At 47.4% G+C, this 15376-nt stretch overlaps 1 protein-coding gene across 4 annotated transcripts in view; it reads left to right on the plus strand.

Annotated features, from left to right (window-relative positions):
- Positions 1–15376, plus strand: part of SEC16B (SEC16 homolog B, endoplasmic reticulum export factor) — a 58454-nt gene that overhangs the window by 16516 nt on the left and 26562 nt on the right. For all 4 annotated transcript variants that reach the window (XM_083446279.1, XM_083446280.1, XM_083446281.1 and 1 more), the window contains 6 exons: positions 1064–1294; positions 2728–2825; positions 3203–3284; positions 6048–6165; positions 7584–7695; positions 14525–14630. In XM_083446279.1, coding sequence (XP_083302405.1) covers positions 1064–1294; positions 2728–2825; positions 3203–3284; positions 6048–6165; positions 7584–7695; positions 14525–14630 — 747 coding nt within the window. The remainder of the gene's footprint in view (positions 1–1063; positions 1295–2727; positions 2826–3202; positions 3285–6047; positions 6166–7583; positions 7696–14524; positions 14631–15376) is intronic.

A 15376-nucleotide genomic window follows, 5' to 3' on the forward strand; every position in this document is an offset into this window, starting at 1 on the left:
TGGTGCAAGTTTTCACCGACTTCCTCTGCTTAGACTTCACCTTTATCCCTCCCCAATCACTTTTGCAACTGATATCTGATGTCTTCCTTGGTTTGGAGTCTGTATGTGCAGTGTGGACCCAGACCTCTGGGAAGTGAATGCAGGTTTCCATTGATTTTGGGAAGATTTCTCAATGTCTGGTGTCCTTAAGGTAAAGGTAAAGGTACCCCTGCCTGTACAGGCCAGTCTTGACAGACTCTGGGGTTGTGCGCCCATCTCACTCAAAGAGGCCGAGGGCCAGCGCTGTCCGAAGACACTTCTGGGTCACGTGGCCAGCGTGACATCGCTGCTCTGGCGAGCCAGAGCCGCACACGGAAACGCCGTTTACCTTCCCGCTAGTAAGCGGTCCCAATTTATCTACTTGCACCCGAGAGTGCTTTCGAACTGCTAGGTTGACAGGTGCTGGGACCGAACAGCGGGAGCGCACCCCGCCGCGGGGATTCGAACCGCCGACCTTTCGATCGGCAAGCCCTAGGCGCTGAGGCTTTAACCCACAGCGCCACCCGTGTCCCTTATTTTCCCAAAACCCCTCGAAGATAGGGCATGGTATTTGTTCTTCCTTCTCAAGGGTTCAGCTTGGAGGTCTGGGTATAATACCAGGCAGACCTTTTGGCCTTTTCCGGTAAAACCTGAAATAAATTTGAATCATGTGCAGCATGAACTTGAAACTTGTCGATCCTACGTTTTATATTCAAAATGTCAGAAGTGTTAAAATGTCACCTTTATTTCCATTTTTTAAGGACAGGGTTTGACATAATTGGCACCATGCAATATGCATGTCTATTTAACAATCTACCCTGCTTTTCAACGGTCAAGACCCATAAAACGTTATGCAAATAAATAATAAATTAAAGATGCAAGCTGTTAAGAAAAGAACGCATAGCAATTTGAGAATTTGTGTAGTGTCAGTACGCAAGTTTCAGGAGTTTGAGCTGTTTGTTGTCCAACTAGGTAGATTTGTAAAATTTGCAATGTTTGCAATTACGTCCTGTAGCTGCTGTGCTTTCTCCTCGTCCCTTTGCAGTCCATGGTGGGCTCAGATACAGCTGAGCTGCTGATGGCGGATACCCGGCGCCGAGAAAGGTACAAAAGGCAAGAGCCGGCAACCAACCTGATCAACCTGACGGATGAGGAGTGGCCGGTGCAGGGCTGTGGGACTCCAGACCTCCTCACGGGGGAGATTGTCCCAAGTGCCGCCACACCAGAGCAAAGAGTAGAGAAGTTCACCAAACTCCTCTTTTACGGCAGGAAAAAAGTAAGCTGGAAGCTTATGTCTTCTGTGGCAAGTTTTGTGAGTTTAATGCACAGAAAGAGGCCTGGATGGCACACATATCCCAGTTGCATCAAATGATTTCTCCTGTGTCTGAGCCATCACAAATTAATCACTGCAGCACAGAAGCCACCTCTGCTAAAGCAACGTTCACACCAGCAAAAATCAGTGCATGCCTGTTACTTTGAGTGGTGGCCTCCGTTACAGGGTTGCTTGTAAGTAGCATTGAAAAGCAAAGCACTATTAAGCAAAGCACTGTTAACTTTGGTTGTGCTTTGTGTACAGAATGCCCCAGGTTCTCTTCTTGGCACCTTTTACAAAGGATTTGAGGTAGCAGAGCTTGGAAAGAGCTTTGCTTGTGACCTCGGCCAGCCGCTGGCAGTCCAATGCTCTGATGCCCAACGGCATCTTCATAATTTGTTAGTTTGTTTTGTAAATAACTCTTTTGTTAAATTTTAAGAAGCACTTAGGTTTTCACATCTGTAAAAGAGCACCTGTTTAAAATTGTGCAATACAGAAATAATAAAGCAAAAAGTTATTAAACACAGGGGGGGAAAACAAAGGGCACTGGTGAAAGCACATTGTACAGTCCTTATAAAGCATTGTATGTTGAATAGACATATTGGTGTACATAGGAAATAGAAAGAGAGAGAGGAGGGGACAGATACAGGATTGTCAAATATATTTTATTGAATCATCCATAGTCTTTCGGATGCTGGATGTGGATTTAAGTTGTGTGAATCATTTTAAACATACATAATAAAATTGTACCACATCACAAATAATTTCTGTTTTGCTTTGCCCTCTTGCCCCTCTTAATTGGCGTGTAAGATTCTCCAGTAAGGCTGTCTCCCACACTTTGCTGAAGCATGATAAAAGGTTAGCCCCAACTAAGTATTTCCAGTGTCTGGTGATAACAGGCCTGTGCTTTTAGCACATGTGACACTAGCTCTCTACAATGAGAAGGTACATCTCCATTTTCAAATAAATTTATAAGTGCCATATGGAGAGAAAGGGTAAATGTATACCTGTCCCTTGAAAAATTTAAATCCAGAATGGTTGTATTTTGGCACAGGGCCACCACAAATGCATGTGCGTACCTGTTCATTGGCATTCACGTTAGCATCTTGGCAATGTACTGTATGCCAGCTTCATAATTTCATATGAAGGAGTGGACATAGAGCATTCCAGTCTCTTCCCAGTGCTTCTCTTGGACTTTCTGTCCATCATTGATGCCCCTGCCTCAGGTCGACCAATGTCTCGTCTGTGGAACTCAATGGTGGCCTCTGACCACTAAGCCAGCCCTTCTCTGCACAGTCCCTTCTACTGGCTTCTGTTTCTTAGCAATGCTGGAGTGTGGCAGAATACAGGGGAGCTTGACGAAATGTCGAGTGCTGGCTGTTTATTGGTTCTTGCAGGAAGCTCTGGATTGGGCCATGAGGAACCATCTGTGGGGCCATGCTCTCTTTCTATCAAGCAAGATGGACCCGAGGACCTACAGCTGGGTCGTGAGTGGGTATGTAGCACCCACTACCACACAATCTCTCAGTGCACTTTTCTCCGGATTTCAGCAGGGCCGGCCCTAACATTAGGCAGAATGAGGCAGCAAATGCTGGTGTGTGCAGAAAACTGTGGGGTCACGTTGGAGGACAGAGCTTTGTGTGCAATGAGGCCTGCGCTCTGCATCTTGTAAGCTAGCTGTTGTCCTCGGGTGTGGTGGAAAAGCAATGCAAAAGTTCAACTGTCAGTCAACTTCTGTGTGTGCGTGCGTGTGTGTGTATGAATGAGGGCACCACCTTGTCCGTCAATTTAGGCAACAGAATGTCTTAGACCAGCCAAGCATTCCATCGCTTGCCAAGTCTATTAAAAATGCTTTCTTCCATCTCGTTGCAGGTTCACTAGCACTCTGGCCTTCAATGACCCCCTGCAAACGCTTTTCCAGCTCATGTCTGGAAGGATACCTCAGGCATCCCTGGTACTGATGTCAGCCGCCTTTTCTGCCTAAGTTTCTTGTCTGCATCTAGGATCAACCATCTGAACCTGTCAGGGCTGGTGGTCCGGGATACACAACCCCAGGGCAGTTTAGACTAAGGAGCCCAAGCCCCAGACAGCAGCTTGATAGGACCAGGTGGAAACCTCTTTGGCCCCTGGTCACCTGATCTTTGCTGAACTGGTAGCTAACCAACTACAGTAGTAGCACTCTAGCAAAGCAGAGAACAGGACAGCAGTTCTGGGTGGCTTCCAAGGCGCTGTGTGTTGCTTGTTCCTGTTTGTGAGGGTCACTGCTTTGAGACCCCCCCCCCCCGGCACTCTGCAGAGCCCAGTGTTAGCTCTGGGTGAAGACCCACTCCATCCCTAAGGAGGTTTATTCTAGGGAAATTATTGGCCAGTCCCCCCCCCCCCCGTGTGCTCCTCTGCTTTGCCCCTGAAGGTGCTTTAATTCTATAGTTAGGTGCTGTTATTGTTGCCTGCATGCCATTCAGTTAAGTGTCCACAATACTCTGCTGGCACAAAAGGCTGCTCTTATATTGTATGAACACCAACCTCCCACCATTCACCCTTAGGAAACCTGCATTTTAGCTGTTTGGATAGATGGAATCTAGCTGATTTCCTAGATTCCATTCATTCATCCATCCATCCATCCATCCATCCATCCAAACAAACAGTTAAAATGCAGGTGTCCTAAGGGTGAATGGTGGTGAGTTGGAATGTGATGTTCTGTTATGCTGTGAAGAGAAGATGAAGGGCATGGAAGAGCTCAACGGGCAAATTTAATTCACCTCATGTGCCAAAACCTGACATTCATACAAGGGGGATTGTTTGCTTGTCGTTTATAGTTTGCGTCCTGGCCAAAGCTCTTTGAGCATTTAAGAATATCATTTATGCAAAACCAGATGCTGTTCTGTAGATCAGCCAATCAACAGCATCGAGGCGGAGCTACGGCCACCATTTCCCAGCTTCTTCCAGCCCAGGTTAGGAATCAGGATGGAGCAGGTTGGCATTTTCCAGGTGTAGGTCCCTGCAGCCGATTCCTGGGACTAGGCACTTGAGCAAGGACAAAGCAGCAGGCTCTGCTTTGTTGACCAGGCAAGTGCAGAAGGGCAGACTTTTCTGCGTGTTAAAAAATCCTGTCTAATGAAGCAGCTTTGTTTTGCCCACCAGTCCTTGCAGCCCCCTTCTGTGCCTGAGGAGGGTTCCTCGCCTGCATGCACACAGTCTCATGGCCCAGCCCCAGAAGTTGCCAGTCCAAGCTCCAGCATCCGTGGGGGGGCGCCCTGATCCAGATACGTCCGGTGCAGCATTCTGCCTGTAGACACTGCCATCTTTCTTTCCGCTGGAACCAGTGGAAAGGAAAGCACAGCACAGTGTTGGCTGGACTTTGTCTCCACTCCCATGACAGGGCATGGTTCCACAAAAGCCCTGGTGGTCGAGATAGGGACAGATGAAAATTTAATCCTTCACAAAAGGCTTTCCCAAAACTTTAGTTTGCAGCGTCTTTGCTTTAATATATTTACAAAAGAGGAAGGCGGACTTCCTGTTTGATACCTTCCCGTTTCGGTGCCAAATTAAGATGTTTAAAGATCCAATTCTCCGTTCTACTCACGAGTAGCTGTTTAAAGTCCAATTGTCCAGAGGAAAAAGTCAGCGCTCTCCGGCAACAGCAATGCGGCTTCACTCCGTGAAAGAAGCAGTCGATTCGAAGCACCGCGCCGCTCACCCCACGTCGCTCCGGATCCCGAAACCGGGTTTCCCCGGGAGTAGGGGAGGCGCAAAAGGTGCCAGCCGAATCCCACGTCCACAGGCTTCTCCCGCCTGTGGTTTTTAATGGGTCTTCGCCTTCGCCATGGCAACCAGACCCTGATTTCCACGGAGCGGATTCCTCCCGATCAGAGGAAATCCGCCATTGCCGGAGGCGCTAACCTGGAAGTTCAGCGGAAAGGAAAGCCCAGCACAGTGTTGGCCGGGCTTTGTGACAGGGCATGGTTCCGCAAAAGCCCTGGTGGTCGAGATAGGGACAAACCGGGCAGGTCGGCCCAAGAACCTTATCCAAAGAGCCAGGAAGCCCTGTCCTAAGGTGAAGCCCTGATTCAACTTTCTGCAGCTGCCGCTTGATTGCTAGGCATGGAGAGCAGCACAGCGTAATGTGAGGGATGGCATTTTGCCATCCCTTCCTGGTTCTCTTGCTTAGGCATAGGTCCATGTGGAATAGGCAGTGGGGGCAAGCGGTTGGCTTTTGTTCTGGCAATGCCTCCTTTTTGCTCCATTGCTCCTGAGCCCCCGGGGGGTGGGCGCTGTCATGCACCGGCTCCACTGCCCGATTTGCTTTTGCTGCAGAGCAAGTTTCCTGGTTTCTGAAGCTTCTGCCCTAGGCAGGTTCTCCCACCTGTCTCATGGCAGGGCCTGTCCTGCCAAGGAAAGTTCCACAGCGGCACAAGATGCTGACCGCGTTGCACAAAGTCCTTCATCTGTTGGATGCTAGCATGGAGGCAGCAGCGTTGGTATATATGTTTATAGCTACAATATTCTCCTAAGGACAAAAGCCTTGGATTTGCTCCAGGACTCAAGCATTTTCTTTCTTTGCTGAACTTGTGAACTGAAGCGAGGCAAATCTCCTGAAAGGCAATCTCATGTGGAAACATCTCTTCTGTTTCTTAAACGTTGAGCAAAGTTTAATGCATTTTAATGTTTCATGTGTTTTGCGCCCTGATTCTTCCCTCCCTCCCCTCTCCGAATGCAGTGCTGCGCCGATGAGAAATGGGGCGACTGGAGGCCACATCTGGCTGCTATCCTGTCCAACCGTGTGGGAGAGGCAGATCTGAACTCCAGAGCCATTGTCACCATGGGAGAGACGCTGGGTGAGGAGACTCACCAAGGGCCCACAATTCCAACTCCTGTTCTTAAGCCCCGAGAGCAGCGTGGCTGCTTCCCACAGCGCTCCAGCTTCATAGGAATGGAGGAATTCTGACGAAGTGGTGGGGCCCACTAGGGAAGAACCACAGGGACAGGGCCCAGGCCTAACTTTGGATACTAGCACTGTTCTTCCCATGCGATGCCACGTACCCCATGTTCTCCCTCCATTTATAATAATAATAATACTAATAATTTATTATTTGTACCCCGCCCATCTGACTGCGCTTCCCCAGCCACTCTGGGTGGCTTCCAACAAAGATTAAAAATACATTAAAATGTCACACATTAAAAACTTCCCTGAACAGGGCTGTCTTCTAAATGTCAGGTAGTTGTTTATCTCTTTGACATCTGATGGGAGGGCGTTCCACAGAGCTGGTGCCACCACTGAGAAGGCCCTCTGCCTGGTTCCCTGTAACCTCACTTCTCTCAGTGAGGGAACCACCAGAAGGCCCTCGGAGCTGGACCTCAGTGTCTGGGCAGAACGATGGGGGTGGAGATGCTCCTTCAGGTATACTGGACCGAGGCCATTTCTCCCTCTATTGTTCATTTATATAAAATCTGGTACCTTTGTGGCAATTAGTGTTATTGGAGAAATTTATGCAGCAAAACAGGCTATGCAGGCTCAATGATGAAAACCAACAACACTCGCTAGAAGGGTTATACCAGGAGACCACTGGTCTCTCAGCTCCATTATTGGACTGATTGGAGATACTGACTCAGGACTGCTAAGGTCACCTTGGGCAATATTTAGCGATAGCCACATTGGGTCCTGCTTCCCACTGTGGATTTTGATGCTGACGTTCACTATGGGTGTTGTGCTTGTGTTTTATCAGTGTTAGAGATGTAAGGGAGGGAAAACCCTTTTCAAAAACAAAACCCTGTATTCCCTATATTACAGCAGGGGTAGGCTGTAGCAGTTATGATATAATGCATGTCGTAATGTCTTCTTAGGGGATGTGGGTGGCGCTGTGGGTTAAACCACTGAGTCTCTCCAGCTTGCCGATCAGAAGGTCGGCGGTTCGAATCCCTGTGATGGGGTGAGCTCTGTTGCTCGGTCCCTGTTCCTGCCAACCTAGCAGTTCGAAAGCACGTCAAAGTACAAGTAGATAAATAGGTACTGCTCCAGCGGGAAGGTAAACGGCATTTCCGTGCACTGCTCTGCTTCGCCAGAAGTGGCTTAGTCATGCTGGCCACATGACCCGGAAGCTGTACGCCGCCTCCCTTGGCCAAAAAAGCGAGATGAGCGTCGCAACCCCAGAGTTGTCCGCGACTGGACCTAATGGTCAGGGGTCCCTTTACCTTTAACTTTTAATCTTTTCTTATCCTTCCATGATGTAATATGCTCCTCTTTTTACCTATCCAGCTGGAAAAGGATTAACAGAAGCTGCTCACCTCTGTTACCTGGTGGCAGACGTCCCCTTTGGCCACTACGGAGTCAAAACAGACCGCATGGTGTTGCTGGGCAGTAGCCAGAGGTGAGTGAGAACGAAAAGGTCCAACTTAATTAGCAGCGCTTGGCATTTATGTAGCTCACTTCAAGCATTCAAAACAGCACATTAGCTCAGCATTACAATGCTGCTCTGAAGCCAGCCAAGTTTCCTCCTCTGTTGCAGGCCGGGGGTTCAAAAATGGGAGAGCAGGTGTGTCCTTAAGCCCTTCCAGCGAGGGCATGGCTGTGAGATGAAACTGGCTTAGGGCAAGGGGGGCAGACTGGTGAGGCAGAAGGACTTTGCTTGGCCTGCTCTTGCGCCTTTGCCTTGTGCCCCTTGATGTGCAGTGTCATGTTGGGTACTATATATGGCAAGCTGCTGCGTGCAGAGGCATCATCCGCTATGCTCCTTTGCCAGGCTAACTGATTTTTACTGCGTGGTGGCAACTGATACGATAATACAGTGGTACCTCTGGTTGCGAACGGAATCCGTTCCAGAGTCCCGCTCGCAACATGAAAAGCCCGCAACCTGAAGCGCCGTATCTGCGCAGGTTCGTGGTTCGATTTGGCGCTTGTGCGCATGTACGAAGCATGATTTAGCACTTCTGCGCATGCGTGAGCGGTGAAACCCAGAAGTAATGCTTTCCGGTACTTCCGGGTCGCCGCAGGACCCAACCTGATAAAAGGTAACACGAAGCAAACGTAACATGAGGTATGACTGTAGAAGGGATGTAGGAACTTGCTCTAGCAATCCTTTTTTTTATAAAAAGAAAAGAAAAAAGAAAAAAGAAAATGAAAAAAGAAAAGAAAAGAAATCTTTCTGATAGGGTTGAGTGGGAGGGCTAGGGCTATGCATGTATAATTACAACACTATGCCTGTGCAAACCTACACCTATTCATTATTTTCCAAGTTCCTGCCCCAAGGCCTAATGTGACATTTCCATCGATAGCCAGATATATGGGCTTGACATGTATTGTGGAAATACCAGCTGTGGGCGTGGAGTGTAATGCCACAACCTGGCCACACGAGGTCACTGTAGCTCTAAACTAATCTTAAGTTACGGCATGAATACTTTGTGCAGTATTTAGGAGTCTTGGAGATGGCACTTCAGTATCCAACCAGCAAATCTTGAGATGCCTGTGGTCTCCTTGCCAGCAACATTCCACAGCTGGACCAAAGTTACTCTTGCTGGAGTCAGAGTAGAACCAAAACGAAATTTTGCAATAGGCTTAAATTCAGTACCACCCCCTCCCCGAATCTGAACTCAACATTTGGCAATTTAACCTTCATTGCTATTGTGTGCCCTGTTTCTGATATTGTGAAACTGGTGTATGCACGATAGCGCTGGCATTGTTGCACGCCACCTGTCAAATCTTGTCACCTGTCAAGTCTTGTATTTGTTGAGTGAGACACATAAGTCACAGTCCAGTACTGGTTTCTGCCACATGCCAGCTGCCACTCTGCAATCCTATGATTCTCTGTACACGTGCTTCCACGACCAGTGAGACAGACAGAGGTTTGGGTTTTCTGCGTCTTCTAAAGTGCCCCAAGAAGTGAGCTTCTTGTAAGGTGAGACATGCCGGCTGCAAACGATTTAGTCATTCACCTTAAGAGGCTCCGCTAAGGTTAAAAATCCAATTTAAAGAGCCAACAGTTCCACTTATGCTAATGGTGCTCTGGCTAGATAAAAAGGAAAGGATTTTAACGATTCATTTCACCTTTAAACCATTCGCTCCTTATTAGAATTACAGGTCTAAACAAGTCTTGCGTCTTCAAGCAGCACATGTAACTGACAACTGTGGTGCTGTTGAATGTAGCTCCTTCGGAATCAGGGCATTTGGGCAAAGGGACACAAGAGTTCTCTAAAAGGAAATCTAATCGGACTTTCTGCCACCTCAAAGCTGAGCCTCAACTTCTGTTGCCAGCAGCCGCCCAGCTGTTGTGGCCCTCCCCACGTCCCATGCTGTGCTTTGTACTGGGATTAACTGGTTCAGCTACCTATGGCAAGCCTTGGCTTGTAGGTTAGCTGCTTAGCATGGGAAATACATAACTTGGGCGGAAAAGTTTCTAGTTGTAGTTTAACTAACTAGTCTGGAGCAGAACAAGGCAGCCGCACTTGCTTGGGGTATAAATAATAAATTATTATTTTTGCATTCTCTCAGAGAGTAGCTCCAAGTTGACCTAGAATCATAGAATCATAGAATCATAGAGTTGGAAGAGACCACAAGGGCCATCGAGTCCAACCCCCTGCCAAGCAGGAAACACCATCAGAGCACTCCTGACATATGGTTGTCAAGCCTCTGCTTAAAGACCTCCAAAGAAGGAGACTCCACCACACTCCTTGGCAGCATATTCCACTGTTGAACAGCTCTTACTGTCAGAAAGTTCTTCCTAATGTTTAGGTGGAATCTTCTTTCTTGTAGTTTGGATCCATTGCTCCGTGTCCGCTTCTCTGGAGCAGCAGAAAACAACCTTTCTCCCTCCTCTATGTGACATCCTTTTATATATTTGAACATGGCTATCATATCACCCCTTAACCTCCTCTTCTCCAGGCTCGAGGTCTGAGAGAGAAGTATGAGGAGAGAAATAATCTTGGTGTATATTTCAAACCCACACAAACAAACGTCAGTTAGCGCCACCACATTTGAAGTAGAAATATATATACCTATGTAAAATAAAAAAATTGTCCAGTAGCACCTTAGAGACCAACTAAGTTTGTTCTTGGTATGAGCTTTCGTGTGCATGCACACTTCTTCAGATACACTGAAAGTGTGCAAGAAAGAACAAACTTAGTTGGTCTCTAAAGTGTCACTGGACATTTTTAAAATTTTAAAAAAATATTTCTACTGCGTCAGACCAGAGCCTGGCGTGCTCTGGTCCATGGGGTCACGATGAGTTGGACACGACTAAATGACTAAACAACAACAACCACATCAGACCAACATGGCTACCTACCTGAATCTAGAACATTTGAAGTAGAACCATGGAGACTGTTGGACAAATGTCTCATAGTTCTGGGAAAGCTGTAAAAAGTTTGTTGAATGGGGCCTCTATGACTGCTGGGCAGTCAATGTGTTCTTAGTTGGAAGGGTTGGGATACAGCTCAGCTTGTATTAAGGCGGATGAATTTTGTAGAGAGGGGACCTCCAGACGTCCTAGACTGCTGTGTTGCGCTTCCTTCTGGTCTTAAACTGATACCACGCAGAGTTGCTGCTCTCATTTCCTGTTCTTCCTCCGTTCTTATTTGACCCACCACGGGAGAGGAGGCATTTTGTGTGTCTCCGCTGAGATCAGCAAGCCTCTTTCTTGCCTTTCCAACATAGTTAAATAAAACTAGGAGCTCTTTACCATCAAACGCATATTTGCTATGATAAACTTAGCTTTCTTATTTTCCATACTAAAGGCCTCCGTGTAATTGCTTCCAAGGTAATCGTGTTCCTCCAAGGGATTTCAGTGCAAAGTTCAGACTTTCGCCGACGCATATAAACTCTGAATTCTATCAGTGATGGGGAGCTCAAAGGGAGAAAACAAGGTTCTTTATTATCCCAGCCTTCCCTCTCCCTTGGTTTTCATTCCTTTTTTTCTCCAAGCAAGCTCTATTTTGGCAGAGAAGCCAAGTCTGGCTTGGTTCAGCAGGCACTGAAGGAAGGGAGGAAGGAAGGAAGGATTTAACCAGCATGGCATTGGAGATTTTGAATTATGGTGCTGAAGGAGACGCTTGAGAGTCCCATGGACTGCAAGAAGATCCAACCTCTCCATTCTGAAGGAAATCAGCCCTGAGTGCTCACTGGAAGGACAGGTCGTGAAGCTGAGGCTCCAAGACTTTGGCCACCTCATGAGAAGAGAAGACTCCCTGGAAAAGACCCTGATGTTGGGAAAGATGGAGGGCACAAGGAGAAGGGGGCGACAGAGGACGAAGCTACCAGCATGAGTTTGACCAAACTGCGGGAGGCAGTGGAAGACAGGAGCGCCTGGCGTGCTCTGGTCCATGGGGTCACGAAGAGGCGGACACGACTAAATGACTAAACAACAACAACAAGCACTGGAGAAGGGAAACCCAATGTTTAATTTATTGAAAGCATTCATATACTGCCCTAAATTATCTCTGACTCCAGGATGGCTTACACAGTTCAAAATTTGAAAGAATACGCCTCTAGCTGCAACACACCTTCTTTAGCTGAGTGAGGAAGAATGAAACAAACCGCAACAGGTTCAGCAACAAAACTGCCAGGACATTTGCAAAGCTAAGCATGCTATGGATACGGGTTCAAACTGGATGAGGGACTGCATCATGTTGAGATTCTTGCATTGCAGGGGATAGACTAGATAACCCTCAGGATCCCTTCTAATTCTACAGTTCTAAGATTCTATGGGGACGTGGGTGGCGCTGTGGTCTAAACCACAGAGCCCTAGGGCTTGCTGATCAGCAGGTCGGTAGTTCGAACCCCGTGATGGGGTGAGCTCCCATTGCTCAGTCCCTGCTCCTGCCAACCTAGCAGTTTGAAAGCATGTCAAAGTGCAAGTAGATAAATAGGTACCGCTCTGGCGGGAAGGTAAACAGCGTTTCCGTGCGCTGCTCTGGTTCGGCAGAAGCGGCTCAGTCGTGCTGGCCACATGACCCGGAAGCTGTACGCTGGCTCCCTCGGCCAGTAAAGCGAGATAAGCGCCGCAACCCCAGAGTCAGCCACGACTGGACCTAATGGTCAGGAGTCCCTTTACCTTTACCTTACGATTCTATGATACCATGAGGAGTGGGAGACTTCTTTCCAGGCATCTGACTTGAAGCATTAAACCCCCCCACCCCCAACCTGCTTGGTATTTTGCACAACAACAGAAAGAAGCAGCCAGTTTTAGCCGAGTGGTGTGGTGCCTTAAGACAGTGAAACCTCGTAGCTGCTGAGTTTCATTAGAAAAAGGAAATACCCGTCTCTGCTTAGAGAAGGAAGAAAGTGGCAAGGGTTCTGGTCCCTGCTAACTCTGCATTTACTAGGGCTAGGTGGTTTCTAAAACTGGTTTAATTAATAGATTTGTCAACCAGTGCTTTAGTTGATGGACTGATGATGAGGTTCTCAAATTGTTGTTGTTGTTATAATATTTTATCCCATCTGGCTGGGCCTCTCCAGGCATTCTGGGATGCTCCCAACAAAATATTAAAAACACGATAAACCGTCAAACATTAAAAACATCCCTAAACATGCGTGCCTTCAGATGTTTCCTAAAAGTCAGGTAGTTGTTTATTTCCTTGACATCTGATGGGAGGACGTTCCACAGGGCGGGGGCCACCACCCAGAAGGCCCTCTGCCTGGAATGTGCTTGTGGACTCTATTTCATACAACAAATCCTAACATAACATAACATAAACAAAATAGCAAGTAAGCAAAATTGAAGAGTTAATAATTTAAGAGATAGATAAAAAGTCTATGTAGATCCAGCAGGTAAGAATGACTGATGTATTTTATAGGCTGCCGTGCCAAATTTTGCGACTAATGCTGTAATCTCTGGCCTTCCATCTTCTAGAAGCAAACTGGACAATTCCAATCTAGATCATCTGGGCATTCTTCAAAGCAAGGGGGCAATAATTGTTATGCTAGCACCTTGGTAGCAGGGGCAGCATAAAAGGACATGGTCTGTGGTCAATAGGAGAAGCCGTACCTCCTGCTTCTTCTGCTTCTGAACCAGGGAACAGAAAAGTGTAAACATGTTCTCTGAGTTGTGCAGACAAACTCCAATTAGCGAGGGCAAACTGGTGGGACTATAAGCCACAGAAACATTTGTTTATTTTAAAGGCTTTTTTTATCTAAAGCTATTTTGGTTCTTGTGTCTTGCTTTAGTAAGGAATGTAATGGTGGGAATTAAAAATGGTATTTCATTCTAGCAATGGCAACTAGCTTTGGTTTATTAAGTGTAGGTTGTGTGACATTTCCTTTTCACTTATCCGAAGGGCTGATCTACTGAAGTTTCTGTAATTTGCAGATTTGTTTAAGCCTAACTGATTAACCAGTTAATGGGTGGGTGAGTAATGAACTGAAATGATTCAGTGGCTTCTGCTAGCTCCAGGCATTTGAAGAAAGGAAAGCCTCTTGTTGGAGAAACGACTCTTGTTGGATTCGGTGCATGAGGGATGGGGGCATGTGATGAAAAGCTCTGCTGGACCAAAGGTTGGGTGATGCAGTGCCTGGGAAATCCACCAGAGTACTCAGCTTTAGCCGCCTCCTGATTGGCTGCAGGTACCGCTAGCCAGAAAGGGACGTGGGTGCCGCTGTGGGCGCCTAGGGCTTGCCGATCAGAAGGTCGGCAGTTCGAGTCCCCGCGACCGGGTGAGCTCCCGTTGCTCGGTCCCGGCTCCCTTTTCTTGTTTTAACTTCCCTAAGTCTCCAAGTCCTCCCCTCCCCTGTTAAATAACCAAAAGTTTAGCCAGTAGTTACTCAGAAATGAGTCCTGTTGGATTCAATGAGTTAGGGATGGGTGGAGAAATCCATTTTGGTTCTCGTTTAAAGACAAAATCTGCCTAGATTTGCGCTTTTCAAAACTGAAACACAGCCATCCTTTGAAATTTGTGGTTTTCCGAATTTTGCAGTGCAGCTCTCTAGCCAAGTAATGTGTACAAAATGCGTAGGCTAGGGTAAGCTTTCCATAAAAAATGTGTTTATTAGTGAAAATAACATACAAAATGGGGGAAATTACTTTGCCAAAATGGGTGCATTAAGAGAAATGCCCATTAAAATACTGGTGAATTTTCACGAGGGCTTTTTTAAAAAACTACTACCACCACCACAAAGTGACGTGGAAATGTGGGGACCGGAATCTAAGAGGCTGCTTTAGAGAATGCTGTTCACTTTCCATCCCTGACTCTCTGTCCGCTTCTTCCTTTCAGCCAGACCTTTGCCCAGTTTGCCAGGACAGAGGGCATCCACAGGACAGAGCTCTTGGAGTACTGCCAGTTGTTGAGGAGTCCCCAGGCTTTCATTCCCTCTTTCCAGGTAACAGATGCCCTCTGACTCCAACCAGTCATTTAAGAACATACGGAGCTCATTGAAGTTTAATGGATCATCTCAAAAAATGCTTTTTAAACAAGAGCTTTTGGGTCTTGAGCCTTGTCAGGGTTAACAAAGCTTTCCCTAGGGGGTGGGTACCCCATGTTTAAAGCTCCTGGTTCAGTCCACAGCAACTTCCATTTGGAGGGACCACACGGTCTCTTTGGGCGGCTTGCTGCCAATAGGAAGTGTGGGCTAATGATCTAGCCCAGAGCTTTCCAAGCTGTGTGCCGCGACACATTAGTGTGTCGGCTGCAGCGTGTAGGTGTGTCGCACAAACGCTCCCCCTGGGGCTGGAAAGGGGTCAGTTTAACCTCTGGTTTGCTAATACAGTGGTACCTCTGGTTAAGAACTTAATTCGTTTCGGAGGTCCATTCTTAACCTGAAACTCTTCTTAACCTGAGGTACCACTTTAGCTAATGGGGCCACCCGCTGCCGCTGCACGATTTCTGTTCTCATCCTGAAGCAAAGTTCTTAACCTGAGGTACTATTTCTGGGTTAGCGGAGTCTGTAACCTGAAGCGTCTGTAACCTGAAGCGTATGTAACCTGAAGCGTCTTCAACCTGAGGTACCACTGTAAAATGGAATTAGGTAAAGGTAAAGGTACCCCTGCCCGTACGGGCCAGTCTTGACAGACTCTAGGGTTGTGCGCCCATCTCACTCAAAGAGGCCAAGGGCCAGCGCTGTCCGGA

The sequence above is a fragment of the Podarcis tiliguerta genome (assembly GCF_965153285.1).
Source record: "Podarcis tiliguerta genome assembly, chromosome: 6".
NCBI lineage: Eukaryota > Metazoa > Chordata > Lepidosauria > Squamata > Lacertidae > Podarcis > Podarcis tiliguerta.